Here is a 27,408-nt window from a genome sequence, read left to right as displayed (position 1 = left end):
TAAGTTTTTGATAGACATTTTGTATGACTTCAAATTTTTTCATATGCAGTGCATTGTTGAAAATACAGTGGTAAATTATTATTAAGAGCTCTTGTATTTTCTTTTCTGCAGGCTCTTCTCTCATCTGAGCCAAAATCTTCAACATGTAGTCTGTTGAAAATGACAATGAGAGAGCTGATTACCCTCGCCATGCCTACTCCTGACATAAATACAGATAGTTCCACTGTTCCTCAGGTTTGAAAGGCTTTTCGATCTTGTCATTACATCGATTGACTGCTTTCCATACTGTTGATTTGTGTTGCTCGCATTAGTATTTCTTTTTCATGGAGCTGAATTTTGATTAAAGCGAATAAGCTTGTTAGCCACACAAGGGCCCAAGCCATTAGTCACATTTTACTGAACTGGTGTATGGTTGCATTAACAAATTTGTGACCTAATACCCAGCCATGTGCTTGGTTGGCTCAGCTTAATGCTTAAATGCTTTCATTACAGGTCCATGCTCTGAACATCCTGAGAGCTCTTTACAGGGACACTCGTCTGGGAGAAAACATTATTTGTTTTGTGTCCGATGGAATGCAGGCTGCTGTACTTGGCTTCACCTCTCCTGTCTGGGCAGTGAGTTCCATGAATTTCGCCCCTCCTCGACAGCTGAAATATATCATGGCCACTTTAATTTTAGCTAAAAAGAAGGCCCCATAAAACAAAACAGAACTAAAAGGTTTTGACTTGCAAATGTAGATCTTGATTAAACCAGCGAATTTGGCATCAAATCTGAAAACTGGTGAAATATTGTAACTTCACTGCTGTGATTTTTTTAATGCATAATTCTTAGAAGGAAATGACTCTCACCTTTTATAGTATGGGTTTAATTTTCTACCTTTTACATTTTTCAGAAACAGATATTCATTGTCCCTTCATGATTTTTTTTCTACAAATTTAATTGTAAAATAATTAAAAATATTGCTTTGTTTCCCATGCCATATATTCCTTCCATTTCTTACTCCTGTTTTATTTCAGGTAAGGAATTCCTCAACTCTTCTCTTCAGCACACTGATTACAAGAATCTTTGGAGTGAAGAAAGGGAGGGATGAACATTCGAAAAAAAACAGGTCTGCTTTTTTTCTCTTCCCGGCATAAAATGAGACGTTCATTTTGACTGGCACTTTGTGTAAAGCAGCAGTTGTTTACAAACAAATTGTGTAAATGTCATCACATGATTAAAAATAACAGAATCTTTTTTATTTTTGTTTCAACTTCGAACCATTTAGAGACAAGAAAAACATTTGCAGTAAGGCAATCTAAACATTGATTCCGCAATGGTTGTCAAACACCACCAGGGGACAGTATTGTAATACTATATTGCGTAATTCTTTTGGCCAACTAGCAATCCTTTTTTCAGCCAAATTTTAAAGGAAGTTACATGCTATGAGAATAGTATTTAATATAAATTAGAGCAAAATAAAAAAAAGAACTGTAAACACCTGTGAACTCCCTTTTAAGGGTCATTGTGTTAAAAGCTGAGCCAATTAATTGTGCCATTTGGACTATCCATATAGTAGACGGTTTTGTTAAGGTCAGGCCTGTCACCTCTTTTTTTACTCTACCACAAAGTTGTCAATCAAATTGCATTTTCTGGCTACCAAATTGTGCACTCAATTTTTTAAAACTGCTTCAAGAGACGATTCATCAATTCTCAGTTCAATACCAGTGATGAAATGCTCCATGATGACAGTTTCTCATTGTTTTGTTTGGGTAGATAATGGAGTGAATTTTCCTACAGCTTTAATCGGACCTCACATTATTTCTTACCCATGTCGGGGTTTTTATAAGACTTTGCTTCTTCTGTTTACAGGAATTTCCACCCATGTGTTTTACTTGACTCCAGATGTAATGCATGTGGATCGTTGCTCCATTAACTGAGCCCAGACTAAGGCCTCTCTGCTACGTGACCTTGCATTGATAGCGCTCTGATATCATCTTTAACATAAATACAACCAGCTGACACAGAAAGATTGCTTACTGAGTTCCATCTCAAACATCTAGCCTTATCACAATTTGGGGAAACTGGCCATCTTCCCTGCTTGTAGATATGAAAAGTCTATACACCCCCTGCTCAAATGCCAGAATTTTGTGATGAAAAAAAAATGTCTAAAGGGAAATGTTGAATTAAAGTTTAGCCCAAAATGGCAAAATGTAGTATATTGTATGTATTAATGCAGCCATTTTTCCCTTTTGTGCATCTGTTTCTCGCTTTAGAATGACTGGTCGTGAATTTTTCACTCGTTTCCCAGCCTTGTATCCATTCCTTTTGAATCAACTCAAAGAGGCAGCTGTCTCAGTGGAAAGGTGAGTGGATTGCAAAATCCATATTGACATTTTCATTTATGATTTTGTACCGGAAGGTATTTTTCCATCTAGTTAATGCACCAGTTCTGTTGGCACCTGAAGACACTCCACACTTTAAAATTATCTTTAAAACAAACGTGTTTGGAAAAAAGTCAACACCTTAAAATCATTGTGGTGAGATAAAAAGTTCAGCTAATTTAAGATTGAAGAATTTGTATTCCACCAAATGTGCTTACAAATTTGCTGGTGTTTTCTGCAGTGCAAAGTTGAGTCCACTGAGATTTATCTGCCTTATCTTTGCCTCCTCTCACAAAACTCTCCTTTTAAAAGCATCTGAATCATATAACGGCTTTCTAGACAGCCTTATCTGACTATGGATCCAATTAATTGAGGACCCTTTCACAATCCCCCCACTCCCTTGGCTGCTTGTTTAAACATTCATGGATTTCCCACGGAACCAAATCTCAACTTTTTGACTTTACTACATCTATATGAAGAAATCCTAGACTTCACTAAGAAGAAACAAACAAGACATAAGTAACTGCTCTTAGTCACATTTATTGTCATTTCTAAGTTCAAGCGTTTTATCATGTCTATTTTGACAAGTGTCTGTAGGGTATATATATATATAGGTTAATATAAGCAGTAGAGATAATGGATGGATGTCTTTTGTTGACAACTTGACATTTTCTTGTTATTTTTCTGAATACCAGGTTTATGTCATGTTTATGTCTACTTAATTATAGAATAGGAGTCTTCCAATTTTAGCCATTGCCTATTTCTGCTTGCAAATTTACATGAGCAACACTGGTTACTGTGTAGAGATTGTTTTTTCTTGGGAGGGAGCATTAGCTTAGTACATTTTTTAAGCACACTCACCAATTCACAGCTCTGTGATTTAAAAAAAATAAAATAAATAAAATGTCTTCATTCTAAAAGAAATCACATTATTTTTTTTCAAACATCCAAAATGTTATCTTATTTTTGTCATCCCTCTTTAATGGGCCATGTTGACTAAAATTCTACTGCATGACGAGACGTGATCCACAGTAGTTAACTATGTATGTAATGTATGTACGTATAGTGACAGTGGTCAAGTGAAGCTGCATCCCAGCCTCTTTTTGCTGCTGCTGGTTCTCAGCCGACTTTACCCATCGCCAATGGATGGCTCCCCTTCTCCTCTGGGACTTGCACCATTCATGCCGTTTATCATCAGGTAAGAAGTAGCCAAGCAATAATTCTATTTTAGAAGATGGTTTTCTTGGACATTCAAAAAAAAACAAGTATTATAAGGCCTACTATATCAGAGATAACAAAATCAAAAATGTTACCTCCAACAAACTAGAAGAATAGAAGAACATTTCCCCCCCATAATATTTGAAATGCTTTCCACAAATTTACTCCTGTTGAAGATTCTTAGATAGAGTCCTTGATCATATTGACGCGGTGCCTAGTCCAAAATTCTCATTGTAAAATCTGTGACTGAAATGTAAGCATTATAATATATATGTTTTATTTCTTTTTTTGCAAAGTAGCTGAGTTGAGTGACTCCCTTTCTTTTGTTGTTTCCGCTTGGACAGCATATCACATGTCATTTAAATCTTTTAGAAAATTCCAACAAAATACACATTTTTTTAAAGCCAAAATTATTGTTTGCCCAGTGGCCACAGTCTTACGTTTTCCAGTTTAAGCGTCAAGCATGGCACTTTACTGCGTAGGCAACAAGTGAATGACACATAAGCACATTTTGGATGCCAGGGTGGATGTTTAATGTGTAAAACAGAAGGGCATAAAGGAAATAAATCACAATGGCAAAACAATTCTACTCCCCTCTATAAGTACATTTCGTTAGGATTTAGTATTCAAATTTTTATTAAGTTTTGCGCATCAGGAAAATGTTGCAACATTTTGCAGCCAATGCCTACTAAGAATAAATTAAATAAAAACAAATCACTGGCAAATGCCAGTTTTCTTGCAAAAGTGTTTCATATATTTCATTTAAGGACAAAGCTGAAATCTCTGAACTGTTGTTATTGTCTGTATGTGGATTCTCTGTCTGTGTTGGAGTGCCCTAGAGCAAGCCTGAGATTTGTGTGGGCAGCATTATGTTCCATCTGCCGCGTGTCCCTATTGCCATCGCTATCAATGAGAATGTAGCTTACATGGCAACTGGAATGCTCTATCACATCAAGAGGGTCACACACCTGCTCAGCCGATCACGATAAACTTCTCAAACAAAGTTTTTTCGGAGTTGCACTGCCTTTCTAAGTATGGAAACATACAATCATAAAGACAAAACACACGTAGTCTAAACGCTCAATGTCAGATTATTTACTTTCCTTTGCTTTGCTCTGGGTCTTCTGCAAATTATACACAAAGTTTTATTCCCATGAGATATCACTTGTTTGTATTCCCCCACAAAATACTGATGATGCTAAAAGTTAAACATTTATTTTTCATTATATAAATATTGTGACAGTCAAAGGCTATTTCATAATTGACACAAACATTTTTAGGAAATGCGTTTTATTGTGATAAGCGTGGCATTGCAAATAACATTCTTTAAGTTTTATATTAAATATAGGTGTTTAAAGGCTTTTATTGTCTCACCTTGACGTCAAACCCGATATTTGTCAGTCTGTAGAAAAAAAAACCAAAGGAACTTGCAGTCCCAATACTGTTGGAGTAGATTTTGCGACTGTTTATGTTTTAAACTATCCTTGTACGTGTGGACTTGGCTGTACTTGTAAGTTTTTTGTTTTTTAAAGGTTTTGTTGTTTGTGCTGTCTAATGTCAGACCTGGCGATTAGATTGGGACTGGTTTTATCTGAACTGCACTTTGTTTACCGGGGAGTCAAGCTTTCAGGCGAATGGGAAACTGTGGTTGTAACCTTCATTTTTGACATTCCTGAGATGGAGAGGTCTGCAAATATTATTCAGACATGTTCATCTACTGCACCTGCAAATCAGATTTGACCTGGAACTCACCCCCCTCCATCTGTTTGGCAATACTGTATATAGAAATGTCACCAGATTTCTAAACCATTCTGGTGAGCAAGTGCTACCGCGTCATCCCAAATGCAACTTTCAGTTCATTTTTTTTAAATTAATTGACTGCTTCACTACATCGTAGTGTTTCTTCCTGTGTGTATCTGTTAGAATAAACATAATTATGAGCCTTGCTCATAAGACATACCTATAATATTACCAAAATAACTTTTTGCTAACTTTGGCAAATCTGTTTCAGATTGTTTTGTGTTTTTGCTGCCGATTTCAGATCACTTGGTTGGAATTGGGACATCCCTACGTAACATGTCTACATGTTGAATCATAATGGTTACATAGAAACGTATAACACGCAGTTTTGGGTACTTTTTAACCTGAAGGTCTCTTTTTTTTCAATACTGAAAGACTGATGACAAATGTTTTATCTTCAACTATTTGTTTTTCTATCTCCCTCATTTTAATAGTGAAGCCATAGAGTTCCAAAATTTATATTACCAGTCCAGACATCTCACCTCCTTTCTTGCTTTTACTATACTCCCCTGCCATTTCTCATTTCTGTTCAGATGTCTCTGTAGTGCCCTTACAATTTCCTGTTGTAAAAGATGAAAATCATCAATTTTTCTTTGTCGCACACATTTTAATGAAATCCTGGTTTGTGTCAAAACTCATTGCTAGTTGAACTGAAATTAAAGTGCAACCTCGAAGTTCAAACAATGTTGAGCAATCTAAACATATTCTAAGCAAATATAATGCCCCCAGCCTTTCACAATTCTTGGAGCTTGAACTGTTTGCATGCCATCTGATAGTAAATAATGGCACATCATTTTACAAAAACTTTTATTTGCCTTTAGCAAGGTTGAAGAAAAACAAACTAATATTTATGTTTGTTAGTTAGTATTTTCTATTTTGTTCCCGTTAATGTTTCCACTTACTATGGATTAATGTTGCAATCCTTAATTGATATGACAAAAAAATCTAATCTTTATTTTTCTGTTATCCTGCTAAGTAGCTATTTTTATAAGACACGTATTAGTTATATACTATATTAGTTTGTGAACACTAAAGAATTTGTTTCTAAGTAAACACGCAGGCTGTTTTTGTTTTTGTGTAATAGTATCATTTTCAGGGATCTACATTTTGTCCGTATGGCCAAATGGAGCCCTTTAATTTGAAATGAGTCACCACTCCACTTCCTAACTTGTGTTCATTCCCCAGTGACACATTTGGGTGCTTGAGCTTGTTTATCCAACAACATGCTGAAGTTTTAGCACAGGAAACCCTTTGACTAGTTTTTTTTTTCAAATGAAGCCCTAGAAGAGACTTACCCATGCCAGTCAACAACCTACTTACTGACCCCAGTGGGCACAGCTCCGTTGCGAAAATTACACAGTTCCAAACGGTCATTTCCTTTCACAAGTGTTGCATCAGGAAAACTTACAAAAGATAGTTAACACGTGAGCCTCACATGGCAATGAGTCGGAGGCACAATAAGGAATGATCAACATTGTTATGTCTGTCCATTGTTTTGTGCTCTTTTATATATGTACGGGGAAAGGTAATTTTTTTAAAGGGACTGCCTGAGTAACTGAAACCTCTGTCAAACCTTCAAAAACATTTTAACCTCTATTATTTTTATATTAATGTGTTGGTATAAGCCATGATTTTTTTTAAGAAAAACTAATTTTGCACAACATTTTAAACAATTCAAATCTAAATTATTTTCACATACAAGTCAAAGAACGTTCCAACCACATCATTTCTAGTTGGGACTACAAAAATCATAAAATTGTTATGAAGCTTTGGTGTCAAATTCAAATTTTGTTTCTGGCTTTAAACAGTTTAATCTAATTGTGAAATCAAATCTTTTTTTCACTGACTTAAAAGTACAGTTTTAGTGCGAATCTCAAGAACTGCAGGGTTTTGACATTTTTCTGGGGGTTTATTTCCCCACACTGGAGTTTCTTTTGCTCTTGATATTTACTTTATGAAGGGTGAAAAAAGTGAGTTAGAAAGTTGGAACATAAAAATATGTTATATACATTTCTTGAAGAAATTGTGGCCATATACCCTAATGAAATAAAGTGTAACTTATGTTTCCAAACTGGAAAATGTATGTCTGACAGTAAATACTGGAGTTCAAATGGATAGCAGTACTTTTTGAAACAAAAAACCCACCAACGCCAGCCTGACATTAAACATGTTGTGTGTTTTCATTAGATTAGTCCCAACATCTTCCAGACACCATTCAACCTCCCTCTGCTAAATATCATAACTGACCTAAGACAATTTGTGTTACCCTTCATTGAGGCAAAGATACAGAATAACAAACTGAGGGCACTAAAACTTAACCTTCTCTGAGTAGTTGATGGTTAGTTAGTATATAAATATAACTGAACAACCCTGTGAAGCCAACCTAACCTTGCGAAAGCAGGCTAGTATTCAACACAAAAAACTTCCACGTGTTCATGCCCATTTTTCCAAATTGTAATACCCCTAACTGCTATCTTTGTGTGTCCTACAGATGTGGCCGTTCTGCAGTGTATCGGACCAGAGAAATGGCAGCACTAGCCTTAGTTCCTTTCGTACTCGTCACCCGTGTTCCATCCACTGTACACTCTTTACTTCAAGCACTTCCAGTGGACCCAGGACCCAAAATCCAGCACAACTACATTCATGGGACCCTACTACAGGTCTGCTTACTTAAACACACAAACAAACATACATGTATTTAGTGTGTTCTATCATTTTTCTTTAGTATATTATTTAACTGAAAGAAATTCTTAGGTACATTTCTTAAGTTCTTAGTTAAATCATTAATATTTCTCCAAATGTGATGAGTCAACTTCCCGTTTTGAGCATTGTATTTAGCTTGCCTCTTAAAAAAGGACCGTTGTCGCTGTATAAATAGTGCCATCATCACTTCTGGCATACCCAACCCAACCCTACTAGTAATATCAACACATGCAGATGATAAGGTTCATGGGATTTCCCCAAGCCTTTAATTAAACACCACTGATATGGTTGACGAGGGAACTGTGAATGTAAGGCGTTTGCGAGCAAGCCAATGCGTTAACAGTCTGCACAAAGAATGACAACTTTCTAACGTCCTTGATGGTGCAATTATTCCACTAAAGCTTTCACAATGATAGTTGGAAATTTGTTCATGAAAGGGAGAAACATTGTGGTGTTTAGTTACATCACCTTTCATTTCACCCATGTGGCTTGGATTGTTTCTCTGCAGTTGTTTTTATTTTTAATCTCAATTTTAGAATATTTCTGTTGGGATCAGGTCCAACATTATCCATACACCACTTTTTAATTTCTTACAGGTGAATGAGAGCATATTTATTCCCTTGTAATTAAGGGATTTATGTGTTAATTGTTACTGCATAAGTCATCCTCTTTGTCCTGTCTTCTGTCTTGCGATTTGCAGCATGACCTTTAGCTACACATTTCTCCGTCACCTTTGTTTATATTCCCAGGCGTCTAAGTAAACCTTTCACTTTTACTAAGTGTAGGGCAAGACACAAGGAACCCTGCATTTCCATAGATTAGCCATTTACCATTTACAGTGTAGCCTTTGCGAGTGGCTGATGGATGTGCGCATGTTTTGGTGTGTGTATAACGGACAGCAGATGTTTTTGCTTAAGGGAGCAATGACTTCCTCTGTTATTGTCAACTGTTAGTGGAGCAAGTGTTGAGCTGGGAACCATCACGGCTACCGAAGCAAGCTATATACCACACTTCTGGCTTACATACACATAAAAAAGACAAGATTCTTGCACTGTTTTCGGACTACCAAGTTAGAATATTATTACACTGCAACTTTATAAGAGCAAATCCATGCTGTAGACCTGTCATCGAGTAAATTTAATATGGCGTCAGATTTTAAAGCTTAAAGGAAGAATGGTTGCGAGTCATAAAACAAGCAGTAGACAGCAGACTTATCTTATTTCAATATTTTTCATGCTATCCTTTGTTTTTTTTTCTTAGCAAGTCCCACAAAACTTTTCTTCAAATGAATCTAATTGACAACTTGAGAGACTAAAAACATGGCTATAATTCATCTTTTACATTACTATTCTCCATGAAAATCACATTTTATTTTTTGGGGCCTTGTTATAATTTGATTTACAAAAAAAAAAATTCACATTTAGGCTTTTTATATTTTATACTTTAATTTTTTAGTTTTTTTTTCTTAATTGGCAACGTCCACATTTTCCCAAATATTTCTTAAGTTTTATGGGAATGCCAATTCATGTGTCTTGTATTTTACTGGACCAAGCCATGCATGGACATACAATTATTTGCTCTAGCACAAATATGCTTGTGTGTGTGCATGTGCATCCACGCTCGCTGCATCATGTGGTCAGTCTGTGGTTGCGGCAGTAGGAGGGACAGCAGGGCAGGCTGATAACAGAGTCTGAATGGAGCTCACATCCACCACCACTATTTTTACCGGGCCAAAATACGGATTAAGGCTCCTTGCAACACAGATTCTCATACAGAAATACACACACATATATGAGTACTAAACTTCATGAAGAGAAAACAGCAACAGTGCAGGTTGATAACAGAGTCTTAATGGAGCTCACATCCACCACTATTTTTACTGGGCCAAAATAGGGATTAAGGCTCTTTGCAACACAGATTCTCATACAAAAATACACACACGTGGGTACTAAACTTCATGGAGAGAAAAAAGTAACTGGATAGGCTTGTCTTTGTTTTGCAAGACACATAGGTTTCACAGAATTTGTGAAACACACAACGTATTAGTACTTTTATTAGATTAACCCAGTTGTATCAACTGCAATTTTCCCTTTTTTGGACCCTCAGTTTGCTACACCATTTTCAATGGAGTATTATGTAGTGTTTTAACTGAAAACAGTGTCTTTCTTTTCTGTTAGAGGAAAAAAAAGACACATGTTTTTCAATGAACTGTGTCTTGGAGTGAATAAATTTAATATCCTGTCTGTCTCCTCCCTTTGGTTGCAGTCATGTTCTGTATTTTATTTGTAAGGAGGAACCGGGAGGCTTCATTTTCTATAAATATTCCATTCTTTCTTTTTTCTGGGCTGGATTAAGCTGGTTAAAACTCCATACAGGGACTTTCCAGTGTGGTCAAGTAATTGAGCTTGGCTAATTGAATAATCTGGAAGACAATGACATGGCTTCCCATGATGTCTGATGACATGCAATACTTTTTCAACATGCAAAGAAAGCATCATCATTGCTATTAATGATCTTAAATCAGCAATGTTGACCTAAATTCCTCTGAATTATAAACATGGATGTTGCTGATTTTATCAGATCCATTATAGTTGCAAGATTAGCCATTTTATTGTACTCCAGTTTCACAATTGAAAAGCATTTGAATGGTTCCATATTTGGTTTGGGATTCCGTTTGTCACTGACTTCTTGTAATGGAAAAGCCCTATAAAATGAGGGTCCAAGGACTATGCAGACTGTTTTTGTGAGCCAGTGGGTGTTGCCTGGGTGTGGAGACTGCAGGGGAACAGAAGAGGCAGGACAGGCTGAGTGCTACGTGGTCAGCCTGGTTTTTCCCCACGTTGCCTTCCTTGCATAGTGTAATGAATGGCTTCCTATTGGTCTGTGGCCATGGCCCAGACCTAAAGAGTATACTTACCAAGCCCAGAATATACACCCCAGCCAGCCAGCCACCCAGTCAGTCAGCTAGTTAGCCAGTCTTCTGGCCTTTGAACATTCCCAACCATCAGGGCATTACACTGTCACGTAACTTGAGCATTCTATTTAGTTTTAAATATATTCAAGCACAATTACAATGTTTTGTCATAGGATAAATATTGGTATATTCATAAATGAATATTGTTAGAAACTTATAGATAGATGATGACATATGACGAACCTTTCGTCCAAGCTGTGCCAATGGGTGTTTTATCGGGAACATAAATTGTTAGAAATGCATGCATTGGTAAAAATAAATCCTCATCAATATTTAAAATTGATAAAATGTGCAGTGTTTTGGAAAATAGAACTTTTAGTAGTAATTTTAAATGAGCAAATGCCCAGGAAAAAAGTTTGAATTATTTATAGGTCTTGTCAGCAACTGTGGCGCAACACTGTGCTCATTGGTTTGTTTTTTTATACACTGATCTGATTGACAGCTAAAAAAAATCACACTTCTGTGTGTGTAGCAGTACTTTCTTGGTGAGGTGCTGGCCTACACAAAATTTAAAACCTAAAAAAAAATCAATTCACGTGTTTAGCACCATACCATCACTTGTTGAGGATGGGCAAAATGAGTGTTACATAATGAAGTTTGTTTACATGTCATTTTTTTCAGGTGTTGTTTCTGCTTCAGTCTTACCAGAGTGAGTCTAACAGACCCCTGCCAGCAGGAAATGGAATCGCTGAAGCTGTCCTTCAGCGCATGTGGCTTGCCTCTCGGTAATCTTAGACACATGCACGTACAGATAAGCATCCCTCAGACCCTCCCAACTGCCCCAGCAGAAGAATAGTTCGTTGTCCCTCCAGTCATCCCCTCCCTGGCCATGTCCGCTTCATGTCCTGCTGAGGCTTCAATTTCAAAGAGACTGCCTTCTGTCCTACTTGGACACCGCTCTACCTCTGGACCTCTTACCCAAAATTAAAGTCTTGAGATGGGGCACAGATTACTGCTGGGCCACAAGCCCTCCCCTTCTCTTTTTATTTCCTAGCTGGGGTCAGTCCAGGGTCTCGATTCTTGTCTGTTCAGAGAACACAAGGTTGTTAGTTTAGCAACTGTAGCCCTGCTAGCTTCGCATGGTTACACTGATGAGTCTTAATTAGGATGACAAAGTGAATTCTTGCTTAGCAGAGCTGCTGGCTTCTTTTTATGTGTTCATGCAGTCTTCACTAGTACACCACTGATTTGAAGGCAAACACAAACAAAGAAGGGAACCCTCTGCCACATTTCAGCTTAGCTTTTTATATTCACTACTATCTTAAATCCTGAAGACATATACTAGTATGTTTTTGGAAAGCCAGTAAAGGCGCATGTCTTCTTTAACTAAAAATAAGTCTGTGAATGGCTTATTGTTTTTGTGTCTCCAGCATATTTTGACCTCACTCCTTTACCTCTACCAAGTGAGTCGGGTTATGTTTGGATTTGTTTTTGCTGGTTGATGATTAATTAGTTTGAGTTAGTTATCAAGTTAGTAGGATTAAACAGAAACGACACTGCCAGTAAAGTGTGGTGGAGCACATGTCAACCATAGAGTAGTCTTTTTTTGTCTTTAAACCCTCTGAATTCTCTGAAGCATCAATCAATTTCTACATTTTATTTTGACTCCAGCCAGAAGACCAGTTTGTTTTAATTGACCTTAAAATCTGTTCCTAATCTTTTTTTTTCCGCCACAACTGTACATAGTAGTCTTTCCATTCTCCAGCACTATCTATTGTCTGTACATGCATGCGTGTGTCTTTAATAACTATTTGATGAAAAAATGATGTTAAGCTCAGACACTGTCTCCCTTGTTCATGCACAATTGTGGGCTTTCATAGCACCTTGGGCATAGTCTTAATTGAAGCTGCATAGTATAAACTGAACAAACTGTGCACTTCCCACATACGCTACAAGTCCTAAGCACTGATATGAAGCAGCTGTAATATTTCTGTATTATTATATGTCACTCAATTCTCAAATATGAGATTGTGCCGCCCAGGCACATCTCATGTGACTAACAAGCTACTGCCTTATGACCCATTAACAGCAGTGATGCTTTGTTTATCTTTAGTTATGTTTTAGCTTTTATGTTTTGTATTTGAGGAGATGCACTCTGTTTTCTGTACAAAAAGACGTAATAGGATTTAACTTTATGTTCTAATTTCTGTCAGATCCTGACATGAACTTTAATTGTATGCTCAATTCAAACAAATGCCTGAACTTTAAATGTATTAATTTGTACTCATAGTGTAGTCATACAAATCACAAGGACTATGTTTTTTAAACGACTGATTTTCCTTTTTTTGTCCTTTTATTTTAGAGAAAACGGTTGTGTGGTCACTAGAGGAGCCTTTCTGGATGTTTTGGTCTGTCTATGTGGGCCAAAGATTAGTCTTCTTTGTGGTGAGTAAATCTAGACAAGATGCATGATCTATCCACTATTATTTTTTTCAGCAAATACTGTTGTTTCCAAACAGTTACAGTTACATATTGCTATATTGTGTATAATAGTGTTAGCGCAGAACTTTTTTAAAATCATGCTTTTGCCCCAATTATTTGATTTTGGTTATTGGTTTTGGGGGGTTTGGTTTGTATGGAAGTAGAGTAACAGGTTACAACAAACTAAAGTGGTCTTGCTTAATCCAGGCCTAGATGTTTCTATAATGGTCTTGCATGCTTATATTTTCAACATCTTTAAAATAGAAATATGTTTACTTTTAAGTCAGACATTATACCAATTATAGATTCAGTCATAGTTTGATGCAAAAACATAAGTTTTTGCACGGGATTGAGCTGTGCCATTAATTCATTACGTGAGGGAAATTGCATTTTCACAGAAACAATAGTCACCCACAGACACTGGTATACAGAAACATAAAAACAAGCAAGAAAATCAATTTAAATAAATGTATACACTGTGATCTCAGCGACAAGATTGTCAATTCGGGGTTTGGGTTGGACAAACGTCACCGACCAGAAATGCTAAGGAACATATTTATGCAATGTAGGGGGAAGCCCTCTTAGAGAACCCACGCATGGAAAAGATAAAAAGTCTACACATTAACTCCCATACCTCATACTTGGTGGACTAGACTAGTTTTGCTGATGTCATCTTGTCATAGGGATATATATGAGCTCAATAAGCAACGACTGTGTTCCCATCCATTTGCTGGGACTCAAAACAGATGACCCTGGAAAGTTTGCTGGCAAGGCTGTGCACAGCACTCTCCCTCTCGACACACTGTTAACAGAAGTCATACCTAAAAACCATTCAGTCAAGCGCCCTGCTGTGTCTTTGTCGATTTGTAATTGTGTGTATCTGTGTGGACGTGTGGCGATCCATCTCAGTGGGGGGCTCCTCAGGAGGAATGTGAAACCAAAGGCACGCAATCTTTGACAGATGGTGGGTTTGTGCCTTTGACCCAGTTTATTGAGTGCGATGGAAAAAGAGAGGAGAGTGAGGAACTTGTGTTTTTGGTTGGCCATGTGCTGAACACATGTTTGCATTTGACAGTGGAAATACCGAGGATTTCTCAAAACAAGCTAGTAGATTCAGGCTTATTCCGTTGTGCCCCCTTACATAACAAAATAAGCGCCTTTTCTTCTTAAGTACACAGCTTTTAAATACCTCTATTATTAGTGTTTTTTTTTCTTTTTTTGCTCATTTCCTCGTATATTCCTTCTTCTGCTAGATTGGAGTTTTTAAAAATGTTGCTGTTTTAAAAAGGTGCTCAAGCACACAAAGTAGCCAAGTGTAATATGTTCACTTTCTGAATACTGGTAACAATTGTTAATGTTGAAAGGTAAAGCAAACTACCACTCAATGTATTCCTTAGATTGCATTGGAATCTCAATTTTCTTCTTGGTTTTTATGAAGAAAATAGTGCAGAATAGTATTCTAAACTAATTATGTGTAATGGAATCAGTAGATATTTTGTTATTTGAGAGATATCCTTACTGGACACCCGTTTGACAGTTGCAAAACACCCATAAAACATCTTCCCATAATTAGATCTTTATCAACCACAGCACACTTGATTGATAATCATTGTTGATGGGTTTCTTAATCCTATTTTACCCTATAACTGACTACTTTCCCCTCATCGTTGTACTTTGAGATGCATTTTTATTGCCCTCAATCTTGCCATCTTACGTAAATCACCACTCTCTGTTTTAAAAACAAATGCCGCCAGCCTGTGTGATGAGTAAGTAATTTACTTGGTGCAAACATTCTCTCTTATCTAAGTTTATGAGATGAGAAATTTGCCCTCTCATTCATTAAAAAGACAAAGAAAATCTGAATTTACAAAACAGTACCTCCGCATTTCCGTATTTTTTGTTCCACTGGTTTTTATTATTTTAACAACCTAGCAAACTCTTTTGTCAGTCACTAAGCATATGCAAATGTATACAAAATATAGTGGCTGGGTTTTGTTTTTCACAGTTTGACTAATGATGGTAGAGTTTGATGTGAATTCCAGCTGTTTGCCAGCATTTTTCGACCACATGCCAGTTTTTACAGCGCTGTGGCCTCTATTATAGATAGCCAAAAACGTTACTAACACTGGCACACATGCAAAACTACAACATACACACACTCAACATTTTCCTATTTTTTAAATGACCCTTTTACAGACCATATTATTCATCTTTATATGGGTCACACATATCCACACTCATGCTATACGATGTTGGCACTCACGCTGATACACTGTTAAAAAACACTAAAGCTTGTAAAATATTTCTACCTGAGAATGTATTGGGAGCCAATACATTCTCAGGTTGCCTATCCATTGGGTCTATTCGTATGATCATGATATCTCACGAATTCTACGAAAGAATTTCATTACATTTGGCACTAATGTCTACTTGCAACTCAAAAATGACATGATTAAAAGTCATGTTGTACAGGTAATTTAACACTTTCCCCCCTCTTTTTTTAACCATTACCAAATAAGTTACAATGATAGTATTTATACACAACCAGCAACTATAATAAATTAGAGTTATGCAGAATGGGCATGTAGTTAACAGTACACACACACAAAAAGAATACAACACATTATCTTGGTGTGATTTAGGGGTATAATTGTATGTAATTCGTCATAAAATAAAAATGAACTGTCAAATGAAATTTACTCCACCTTATTTGTAAAATGAGCATTTTTCTATTTTTACTTCCCTCAACCGTGAAATCTTTTACAAACTTGTCATGACTTTTGAATTTTGTTTAAAGTCATGATATGAGAGTTTTTTTCCCCGCACTGCATGACAGGCAAGTAAGCATTTATGGTACATATGACCTGGCCTATCTCAGTCACCCTGCCCTCTCACCTCCAATAATCATTGGTGTCATTACTGTGTTTCTGCCCACCATTATATCCATTAGACTATGCCTGTTTGGCCATGGACCTCCCTTTGAGGATCAGGTTCCATAGTAACTTGGCCCGTCTCCTTGGTAAAGTAGCCCATCTTTGCAGGAATGCTGTATTTCCCGCTCTTTTGTCAGGTTGCATTTTGACTTGTACTGCCGAGTTGGATTGAGTTGCATTGGGTTGAGTGTGTGTGTCGACATGAGACAAACTATGCTGCCAAAGCAGGATCTGTGTGGAGTGTGGAGCATTACTGTAAGCAGGAGTTCACCTTTTGAATAGAGTCAAGTTACTATAATGCTGCAGTGCCTCAAAATTCAACTTCTATTTAATTGCAAAGGGTTTGTGTGTGTTAATGTATATGTTTCTTTGTGTGTGCATCAATCCCAAAAGGTTTGTACATTCACAGATGGCTGATTTGGCATAAACATGTCCATTTCGAAACACTGTTTCATATAAAAGTTAAAAGTGAAATAGCCAGATACCCATCAATGCGGCTTGTCTGGTGTCGGCTTCATAAAGTGATGTATGAGTTTCTTTTGCTATTAAAGTTATTGCAGTACATTCTAAGAATATTCATCATATAAATGTCTTCATAACTGATCTAGTTATGGACAGTGCTGTAAAAAATGTTTGGATGCTTCTCAAATGATTTTTAGCTAAAATTCCTGAAGGGGAATGTTGGCAATCAATTTGAGACCTCATCTGTTCATGTTCTATCATTTTCCAATATAGCGCGTATTAACAATTTTTCGATAAAACTATATAATTTCTAAATAAATAAAAACTAAAACGCTGGCAATGGAGGACACAGTGCACAAAAAGGCCGGTGACGTTACTCTGTAGCAATTCTGGCTTTCTGGATACCAGCAAAATGGGATAAAATTGTTTGTTTGTGCCTTTTTGGTGTAGTTTACAAAGAAAAGGACTATGGGTTGTGTGGCGTAGCAGAGTCCAATCTATGGAATTCAGTAAAGTAATGATTATGGTGCAACTTTAAGTTCCTTAGTTTAGTCAAAATACAGACTTGAATCTGAATCTCAACTTGTGGAAATTGCAGTAGTAGCTTTGCGGTGACGGTGGATCACTTCCTGTTTATTTTGGAGCATTTTGAGGTGACTGAAAAGGAAAGGAACAGCAAAGAATTAGGAAGCAGTTCGCAAAACTAAAACATGTATTTTGTTGATTGATTGTATGGACTTGAGTAGTAGAGTCATGTCAGCGCTTGTATATTTCAGATTTGGAGGTCAGCAAACTCCGTCAAGAGACATTGTCCATCCTGATGACCTCAACCTTGGTGACCAACAATAACCCCACTGAGAATCTGAAACCTGGCAACATCCAGTACATGCTCAGCTTGACCAGGGTAGCAGTCAGTGCCAGCGTGGAGATTCCTGAGCTGTGGGGGAGGCCTCACCTCACAACTCAGCTCCTACCGTGTCTGTTCAAGTGCTCACAGTATGAGGTGAGGGAGTTGGTTCTGGAGAAAGTCTTGATGAGACTGAAAAAGGCGAAAGATCAGAAGAGGACACCAGTGTGGTTAAATGAGACCATTCAATTGAACCTGACAAGCCTAGCTCTCCATGAGAGACACACCCAGTGTCTGGCCAAGGTGAGGACACACAGACAAATGAGTGAAAAACACAATGACATTATTTGCAAATTCATTGATTTTCAAATCCATCCCCCCGGGCCTTGCGTGCAACACTAATCGGCCACAGGAGCATGCGTCAAGCGCACTGGCAGGGAATTGACTCATTTGGTCTTTACCTCACTCACATACTCAAGAAAGGTTTGCCAGGCTTCCACTCTAACAGCTTTTAGAAAGGAAACTGTGGCCTTTTTACTATTTCACGACTAGGTCATATTGCAATGTGTTCATAAACATGGGACGGCTTGCCAGCAGATCTGCTGTGTCCTGCTAGGTGGCTTCTGTCTGTCAACGACACAGCACACCACTGCCGGGATTAGTTTTCCCCCTCCTATTTTGTTAAAGCCTTTTAGTGTGTATTTTGTCCGCGAATCTACGTTTTTTGGTACTTTTTTCCTGCCCAACACTTAATTTTTCAAGTGTCAGTTGTGTTTATTGGACTCTTACTTGGGCCAGTGTTGTAACACACCTCAGGGTCATTTGCCAATTGTTTTGCTGGATGGGACTAAAACTTAATGAATGATAAGATCTGGATTTAGACTCATTCATCCATGTCTATTACATAAATTGCGTTGGGCATAAACCATCTCATTTCAGAATACCAGAAAATGTCCGTTGTTTTTTTAACGGTTCCTTCTTAGACATGTGCAACTGTGCGAGTGCATACTCGAGCTCATACACAAATGTTTACACATGTTGCGTTCACCCTCTCACCCTAAGCTCCACCCATGCAAACCCTACAAAGTAATATTTATTTTAAAGCCCAAATTGCACATAGGGGCCTCTAAAAGAAAATAACCCCTGATCTATGCTGGAGAAATGTCAACAATAGTTTTTGCAGGTTTTTTTGTTTTGTAGTGGGGGGCTCATGTGGAGGAAAGGAAAGCAGTCTTTCCTCCACTGAACAAAGAAAACACTGCATAAAGAAATAGAGGCTGAGGGAGGGGTAAAAGCGGCGGATTCAAAAAATACAAATAAAATTGCAAGTGGAACTAAATAGAAGCAAAGATTTCACAGTCTATGAATGTAGAAGAGTGAAAAATAACTGTGCCTTACATAGCTTTGAGTGGTTGTTTGAGACAAGCAACAAAAAAGAGACAACATTAATATCTCCTAATTTATCTTCTGCTTCCCCTCAGGTGCTCCAAGTATTGAGTGTGTTGAGCTGTGATGGTGATCTCCATTGGACAAATGGTGTGCAGCATTTGTGTCAGAATAATTTTCTACTGTATCTACTTGCTCTGGCTCAGAGAACTGCTCGCAGGTAAGAAGACTTTATGAACAGGAGTGGTAAGACAAAATATGAATATTTTCCAAATCAATTTACAGTTTTCCCCTCTTAACTCCTTCCCCCTGAAATTTTACATGAAAGGCTGCACTTCTCCCAGTGAAATGGGTTAGTTTGGAGCGTTGGTGTATATTTAATTGAAGTGCCAGTAGCAAACATAAGTTGACACACAAGCTGACTCCGGGCCAAAGGCGGGGGACACCCTGAATCGGTGGCCAGCCGATAACAGGGCACAGGGAGACGGACAACCATACACTCACACCCATACCCAACAACTGTCTTTTGGTTCTAAACAAGCAGGGAGGACCGGCGAAGCCGGGGCCCCTTGCTTGTGTATACATATGTTCAAAAAGCTCTTTGACACTTGATTTTTCTGTTTGAGGTTTTTCCAACTGTCATTGACAATTTGTTTTTATAAGTTCACGAGTCAGACAGCCTCTCCTTACAAGCAGATGTGGCATTGGTAGTATTTGCGCAAATGCAGAGAGTGTAATCCCTTTGACATCCGTTGACAGACAAACACCTCCATGACAAGCCACTGCTGCACTTTTCTCACCATTTCAAGAAAGTACAGGCCTGAGCTCAGATCAGGTTACAAAGAATATAAGACCTATAAAGCCTTTTTCTGACCACAATCCCAGACCCTGGGATCCACTTTCCCTTCTAGTTGCCTCAAGGTTATGATTAGATGCAAGGCAGGATGATATTGGGTTGCTAGTTGCCCTCATCTTCCATGCAATTGAATGTGTGTCTGGCTTTTGTGCTTCATGTGTCGGTGAGTACCAGCACACGTCTTTTGTAGAAAGTAAGCTAATACGGTCTTGTTGTTCGCCTAATTGATGTCTCTGGGATTTGCTTCTGCATTGAATCTCGTTATCATTTTTATGAAGTACTAAAAAGTACGTACTCTATGCAATTCATGTAGTTTTTACCTCCTTAAACAAAAGAGTGTGGAAACCCCTTTAAATGTTCCCACCGAAAATAATATCATGGAAAAAAAAGATTGAGTTTTCCTACATTTAAAGGAGAAAACGCTGCTGTTTGTTGAGTAACCTCATGTAAGTTGATATCAACCGACTGCCATGTATTTGTGTGTTTTAGTGTGAAGCTGTATTGTGCAGCTATGACATTGTTATCCCAACTGGTAACCCAGGTTGTGAACTCTGATCCAAAGGTAAAACATCTCATTTAAAAAGAATAAATTCATTGAACTACTCATTCAGTGCATTGACAGTGATACATATCAAATCAATTTCAACTCCGATGGCCGACATTGAAAGATCATGTTTCACTGCCATTGACGATGATAGACGTCTACTTCTCTTTGACTGGGGATGTGGCAGGGATTGAGCGATCACCGCCAGCCCTCCCAGACAAAATAGAGTGATGTTTATCACCGTCAATGACAGCCAAAGAACTATTAACCAAGTAGTAACATTTTGTTTCACCTGTCTTCAGTCTGTTGAATGACAATACATTTTAAATGTTTTAAATCACTGCTATCCCTATCTTGCAGGGTGCAAGTCTAATAGCTTGCTTACGTCAGTGGAGTGAACTAGTGTGCTCATCCTGCAGTGAGGATCAGCCTGTGGATGTAAAACTCACCATTGCAAAGGTTTTGGTCAATGCAACAGGCACACTATTGACCAGCTCTGAGCTACAACTTGGTGAGTTCTGAACCGTAAACTAACTTGAGGGGTGTAAAACATTGGCCAAGAAAAATAAACTTCCTGTTGTGTATTTGTTTGTGTACGTATTTTCTTGTTCAGGGCTGGTCAGCACATTGTCTCTGTGGAGGAGTCTGTTTATGCTATTGCAGGACGATGACCAGGAAGTTCGCAGTTGTGCCTCTGACTTCATTGCTAATGTCCCAACCCATCTGATTAGTGCAGGTACGTATTCACTGTTGAAATAGCAAAACCACTTAAAATGATTAATGAAAGCTAACTAGTAACTTAAGTAAGCGTGACTTAGCAGTGGTTTTTTTGAGAGGGGTTTTATATGAACTTGCCCATATTTAACTTTTATTGTATTTATATCCGTTGGAACAGGTTCACTTAGATTTATTTATGATGTCGCATGACAGATGAAAAAAGAAACAGCATGATGAAGTGCTACATTACTTCAATTTCTCCAGAAATTCTGAATCACATTCCAACCCTTTGTGATACAAACAAAAGGAATGTAGCACTGTAATGCGGTCTTCTTAATTGAATGTATGACCAGGCCAGGAAAGACACATTCTTCCAGTAAATGAGAAAGCACAAAAAAACCCAAAAGAAATCCCATTCCGCTCTCTCTAAAATGAAAACCCACAGAAACCTTGAATTGGATTAAAATATATATATTGTCTCTCCACTTTCAAAGCCTAAACTTGTTTGACATTCTGAAATTAGATGTGTACAAATAAGACTTAAAAATAAAAATACGCCATACTGGATCTAAAAGTTCTAGGTTAGTTTATGTTCTCTGGTCTAGTCTGGGGAGTATGATTTTTTTTTTAAAATAAATATCGTCAGATGACTCAGTCAACTATTGCGCTGTTCCTTTAAATGTATTAGCCGACTGGTATCTTTACTACAGCCTCTAAACATACTCTCAAGCCTGTGCATATCCTTTGAAGAATATTTTTTATTCAACAGAAGATAAGGCTCTCATATAAATTCCATAATATAGCATGGCACTCCATCCAAAGGTTATTACAGTATATTTGTGCAATGGAGCTAACCTTTTCCTCAGTTATAAAACAGAATACATATTTATACGGACTCTATGTAGCTCAATAGGTTAAGCGTGCTAAATACAGGTAGGGGTGTGACAAAGCTGTATATATTGGTAAGGTTTTAGATTGCAATCATTTCTATCTCAACAGATGTCGAGATATCATATTTTTAAAAACAACAAAATACCATTCAAGAATAATGGTGTGTCTTAGGTTACAAATTGAGTCACTATTCTTGTTTGAATGGATACGTTTGTTCAATGGTGAGATTTAGTTTAGTGCAAAGCCCAATTTATTGATTCTGTGCTTGCGTGCTAAATATTTGTTACTTGTTTGCACGTCCTTCTCATGTTCTGTCAGTTTACCGTGATGATGCGTGTTTGTTTGGTGTTTAGGCATTTGTATTTTATTACCTCATCAAGTCTGAGGTGTGAGTTGTTTCAGTAGGATACAATGCTTCGACTTCTTTGATATGTACTACAGAGACAAATTCACACACTTATTAAAAGGGACAACAAAGGATCTATTGTCAATGACTTGAACACTTATTAATCTCCATTTGAACATATTCCTACACCAACACAAATACCCGTGTAACCACTGCTGGCCAAATACCTTTAGGCTAACAAGGCCTGAAATCAAACACTGCTCAGCCTCACTGAACCTCCAGCAGTACCAGTATGAGGGTGGAAACAAAGGGACAACCTTGTTCATATATATTACAAAGGAATTACAAATTGGCACCAACTGAGATGCCATTACATTGAAAAGCGATTAGAAACACAAGATGGCAAAGTGACAATAGACTGGACCTTATTTTAGAGCTTCCACTTAATAAAAAAAATAAATTCCCGTTTGTTTACTGTCACAACATTGAGATGTTGCTGTGACAGAATAACAAATAAAAAGCACAAATTAAATACAAAGTAATTATACTTAATTGCACAGGAATACCTATATGAACAGTCTGGGAATTTCTCACCCAATGTTTTGAGGACACACTGCTGGCAAGCGCACATTTACCAGGCCATTCTGACCCAGTGAATTATAAGACAGGTCATAACATAACCCACTTTGCTGACTGTAAAGGCACAAGTGGTTTTGTGTCATCTGACTTTCACATGTCCTTTCCCTTAGCTAATTCATTAACAGCAGGTGATGCAGCTGAATGATAGTGAAAGAACCAAAGAATCAAGACATTCATTAAACAGACCTTGCTCACCCAACCAGTACACTAGTAGGGTAAATCCAACAGAAATGATTACGTACACGAAGACCAGTAACTGCTCTTAACATTTATTAGACATGTTCTTCCAGTGTCTTTTTGTGCAAAACATTCATCTTTATTCATTCATGATGTTTGAAAATATCTTTCTTAACATTTGCATAACACAGTTCTCATCCTCAACATTTTTAAAATACAGGACCGTTTTAATTGAGTTATTTGCAATGGTTTTTGTAAATACAATGCACAAAACATTCAGACATCCACCAAAGAGATTGCTGGCAGTGTGTTTACTTGTACGAGACGGAATTTCAATTAGTGTGGCTGGGGCTTTAAACTTTAACATTGTTATAGACAGCTGGTATTGTTTGGTCGCTGTTACATCTCTGGAACTACATCAGAATATAAAGGAAAAAATAAAACTCAAAGTACGGGCAACTTTTAGATACAAACGCATCAGCAGTTACACAGAAAAAGAGCCGAACCATGAATTTAAAGTGCTAACTTTGCTATATTTAGTAACTGCTTTGACCATTCATTTATTTATGTTTAAGAAAATATACCAGCAACCTTTATAGCATGTTTGGGTAATATATTTGAGGATGAACTCTTAGAGGAGTACATGCATTTAAAAAAAATGTTTTTTCAAGAGTCTTTGTGGGGTTCCTCTTATGGATTATGCATAAATCTGTTTTCACTTTTGGTAGTGACTTATGAATCCGCTACAGCGAGCTTAGACGATCACCGTAACCCGAAACCCTTATTGTCATGTTGATTTTCACTCCTCTTCAGCTAATGTTTCCTGTCGGTGTCAAGATTGTTGCATTTGGTCTGCTTACTATTGACCAACAATAAGCGAAGGAAGTCAGAGCTGTAAAGACTGTTTTTGTTTCACACCTCACTGTATCTCACACTTAAGCTTCCTGGTCTCTCGGTTCCAAAGTGCCTTGTGTGAGATAAAACAAGTTTCTCGTGTGAAGATCATTGTTGTTGGTTTGTCTGTTGGTATTGTCTTTGTTGTACTGGTGAGATCTCTGGTATGTCACTTCCGATCTTCAGCAGCCATTCCCAAACGAATCACACCAAAGAGAAAAATGCAGAAATAAGTATGTCCTCACATTACAAGATTACCATAGTGTTGGGGAAAAAAAGATTTAATATTGGAAGAAAATTGTTGTCTAACACCAGCAGTTTTTGTTGTCTTCCACCAAGTCGGTACTCCTACTACCTCTTATACGCTCACTGACCTTGTTCGGTGTATAAAGTCCACAAACCATTTAAATAACAACAGACAAAAGTTTCCTACAAGGAAACCAAAGACTATATATGTAATTGCAAAATAAAGTCAAAAAAATGTCTCAGTGCAAATTAACCAGCTCATATACTTGCATGCACACGGCCATATGCGCACAACGACACACTGGTACAGTCACCTAACACTCATGCTGGCCATGGAAAGACAATCTCCTTGAGAAACAAGGATTTAATACCAAAAGCTTAAGGAAGGAAATCACATTACAAGATGTGGAAAAAAATGCATGCAGCTCTTCTGACCCTTTGTTTAGAGGCGGTGCAGTTAATGGACCTTTACATCAAGGCTGAGAAGAGGTGGCTTCTTGGTAAAGAAAAGAATTTGTCACTCAAGCTCTTAAACTGCTAAATCTCCTTTAATACTGTACATTTAGCAGCATGTAATGTTCAGAGACTGCCTGCTCAGACTTCAGACTCCGATTTTACGCCTCTGTTCTCTAGAGGAAAATCAATATGGGTTCCCATCACTATGTGGGTGTGTTCTACTGTATGTGTGCTGATGGGGTGCTATAAAACTCTACACCCCACCCCGTCTTCTTTTTACTATAGTGGTGGTGGTGTTTGGATTTGTGACTCTGCAAACCCTTTGATGCCAGTAGTGTTATCTGAGTGTAAGCTGCAGTGACAATGGTCAAGGTGGGAAAACAAAAACAACAGCATGCGCTAACACGGTTAGGCCTTAACAATGCAGTACATTTCACATGGAATAAGAATACACACACTAAACCAGATCCTTGTTTCGGTATGCATACTTTTATGATATTTTTGTTTGGTGTGTTACTGTGGTGAGGTTTGTGAGTCTGGGACAAAGGCTGTGAAAACCCTTTTTAGTTTTTCTTTTAAAATAAATTGCAATAAAAGAGAAGAGATTATATTATTCCATTTTGGAAGGAAGCTGTAAAAAGGGAAACATTTGGAATATTATCCAGATGCACTCCATGTTGTATCATGTAATTATCCAATTCAAGGTAAGGAAAAATGTATTCAGATTTAACTTCATATTTATTGTCTTTATTATCAAGTGATAACTGACAAAGCTAATATTAATAGAGAGGCCAAGACTTAATGTGACTATTGTCTATGATATATTCACCTTGCTTTTGGCCCTTTTGCTTACTTTTCATACTCTTGTTGTGTCTTTGAGTCTATTTACCATACAATGAGCTTATGTGCAACGTTAGTCTTTTCAGCTTTCTTATTAAGTAGAATCTCCTTGACACAAAGGTAAAGGTCAAATGTCAAACTTGACCAAGCACATTTGTTTGTTTGTTTCCTGACCAAGAGAATTATGGATGTAGTATGTACCTGGAACCTTATCTGACTCTTTTTTTTTTAACTTCTTGAATTATGGTTCAACAGATGTGGAAGGTGTGACGGTATGTCCTCCTGTAGCCCTCGATGTCGGTGTGAAGCTCTTGTGCCACCTTTTCGTACATTGGAAGCTGGTACCAGCGGGTGTCATTGCTGTGACAGAGTGGTTGCTAGGAGAGGAAGAAGGCAATGATGAGAAAGGCGCAAATGATGTCTCCATTCTGGTAAAGTATTGCACTGTATCATGCTACCATGTGCTTTACTGGTCCGACTTGTTCACTACAAAATTCACACATATATATTAGACGTAAGGCTTACTATTTAGAAGCTTTTCTTGCCTTTTAGTCTTGTAACTATTTATTAGTAGACTCACTAATGTCCACTGAATAGTTATAATGGAAAAGAAGTTACTGCTGACGACTAGTCCAATGATCTTTATAAAAAGGCCAATGAATAAATAAGTCAGCAGCTTCCTGTCCCCCCGCCTTTGATTTTTAATGGCTACCTCGTTTGCCCCTTTCCTGCCTTTTCACTACTTCTACACATTTGTCCTTGTGGCCAGGGGTCCAAATGTGCGTGCAAATGTTTGTCCCTACGCTCTGCATGAGTTTTTTTTAAGTGGGGGTTGCTTACATAATACTATTAATAAATAAATTTGGTTATTTAGGATGAAGAGGATTCATTGTTTGAAAAAGGTGACCTTAACCTGTGGGCTGAGCCTGTCCAGTGGGTGAAGATGCTTCACAGGCACCTCATTTCCCTCATTCTTATCTACAAACAGACCAAAGAATCAGGATGTATTGATCTGGAGCAGGCTCGGCAAATTAATGCACTGGCGTCTAGTGCCAAAGCCAAACTGTTGAGATCCAAACAAGCCTTAGACACCCTCCCAGCCCTGCCCCAATTCTCGTGCCCGATGGCATATGCCCGACGAGTACTGCAGGAGCAGAGGGCGACGTTAGCTCTGGATGTGCTGGACAACATGAGAGGAGAACTTGAGTAATATTGGAATGTTGGAAAAACACTTAGATACTTTTTTCTTGAGTGCTCATGAATGTGACACCTAAAGAAAGGATTTTTTATTATCATAATTGTACTCTGTGATTGGATTTTTTTTTTACCATCGTCTGTTGATGTTTTAGATTGAACATTTTGAGAAATTGATTTTTTTTAACTTCATCCCTCCGTTGTGCTCATGTTCCTTGTAACAATAAAAGTGGAGTGGCCATGTCTACCCTTCTCATCATAGTGTTTATCCCAACTACTCAGAACAAATGGGGCAAATTGTTGTTGAGCAGCTTTGAGCCTATTTTTAGGGTGGTAGTAGTAGATTCCAAACTCTTAATGCACCCCCCACCACACACACACATTCTGTTTCCTTTACTTCTCACCCTTCAGCAACTCTTGAGAGAATATTAAATCATGTCAAGAACTGAAAAATCAACTTGATATATTTTTAGATTCTCTTTTGCAATTATGATTCTAAA

At 37.7% G+C, this 27,408-nt stretch overlaps 1 protein-coding gene across 2 annotated transcripts in view; it reads left to right on the top strand.

Annotated features, from left to right (window-relative positions):
• thada (THADA armadillo repeat containing) overlaps positions 1-27,153 on the top strand; it is a 40,328-nt gene extending 13,175 nt beyond the window's left edge. For both annotated transcript variants that reach the window (XM_077612654.1, XM_077612653.1), the window contains exons 23-37: positions 112-234; positions 493-615; positions 1,018-1,109; positions 2,257-2,346; positions 3,431-3,562; positions 7,874-8,042; positions 11,681-11,784; positions 13,362-13,444; positions 17,652-18,025; positions 19,204-19,328; positions 20,454-20,526; positions 20,869-21,019; positions 21,122-21,244; positions 25,970-26,145; positions 26,589-27,153. In XM_077612654.1, coding sequence (XP_077468780.1) covers positions 112-234; positions 493-615; positions 1,018-1,109; positions 2,257-2,346; positions 3,431-3,562; positions 7,874-8,042; positions 11,681-11,784; positions 13,362-13,444; positions 17,652-18,025; positions 19,204-19,328; positions 20,454-20,526; positions 20,869-21,019; positions 21,122-21,244; positions 25,970-26,145; positions 26,589-26,924 — 2,274 coding nt within the window. In that variant the 3' untranslated portion in view covers positions 26,925-27,153. The remainder of the gene's footprint in view (positions 1-111; positions 235-492; positions 616-1,017; positions 1,110-2,256; positions 2,347-3,430; positions 3,563-7,873; positions 8,043-11,680; positions 11,785-13,361; positions 13,445-17,651; positions 18,026-19,203; positions 19,329-20,453; positions 20,527-20,868; positions 21,020-21,121; positions 21,245-25,969; positions 26,146-26,588) is intronic.
• Positions 27,154-27,408: the final 255 nt, after the last annotated feature.

Source organism: Stigmatopora argus, chromosome 11 (assembly GCF_051989625.1).
Source record: "Stigmatopora argus isolate UIUO_Sarg chromosome 11, RoL_Sarg_1.0, whole genome shotgun sequence".
NCBI classification, from domain to species: domain Eukaryota; kingdom Metazoa; phylum Chordata; class Actinopteri; order Syngnathiformes; family Syngnathidae; genus Stigmatopora; species Stigmatopora argus.
This window is presented reverse-complemented; position numbering and strand designations above follow the sequence as displayed.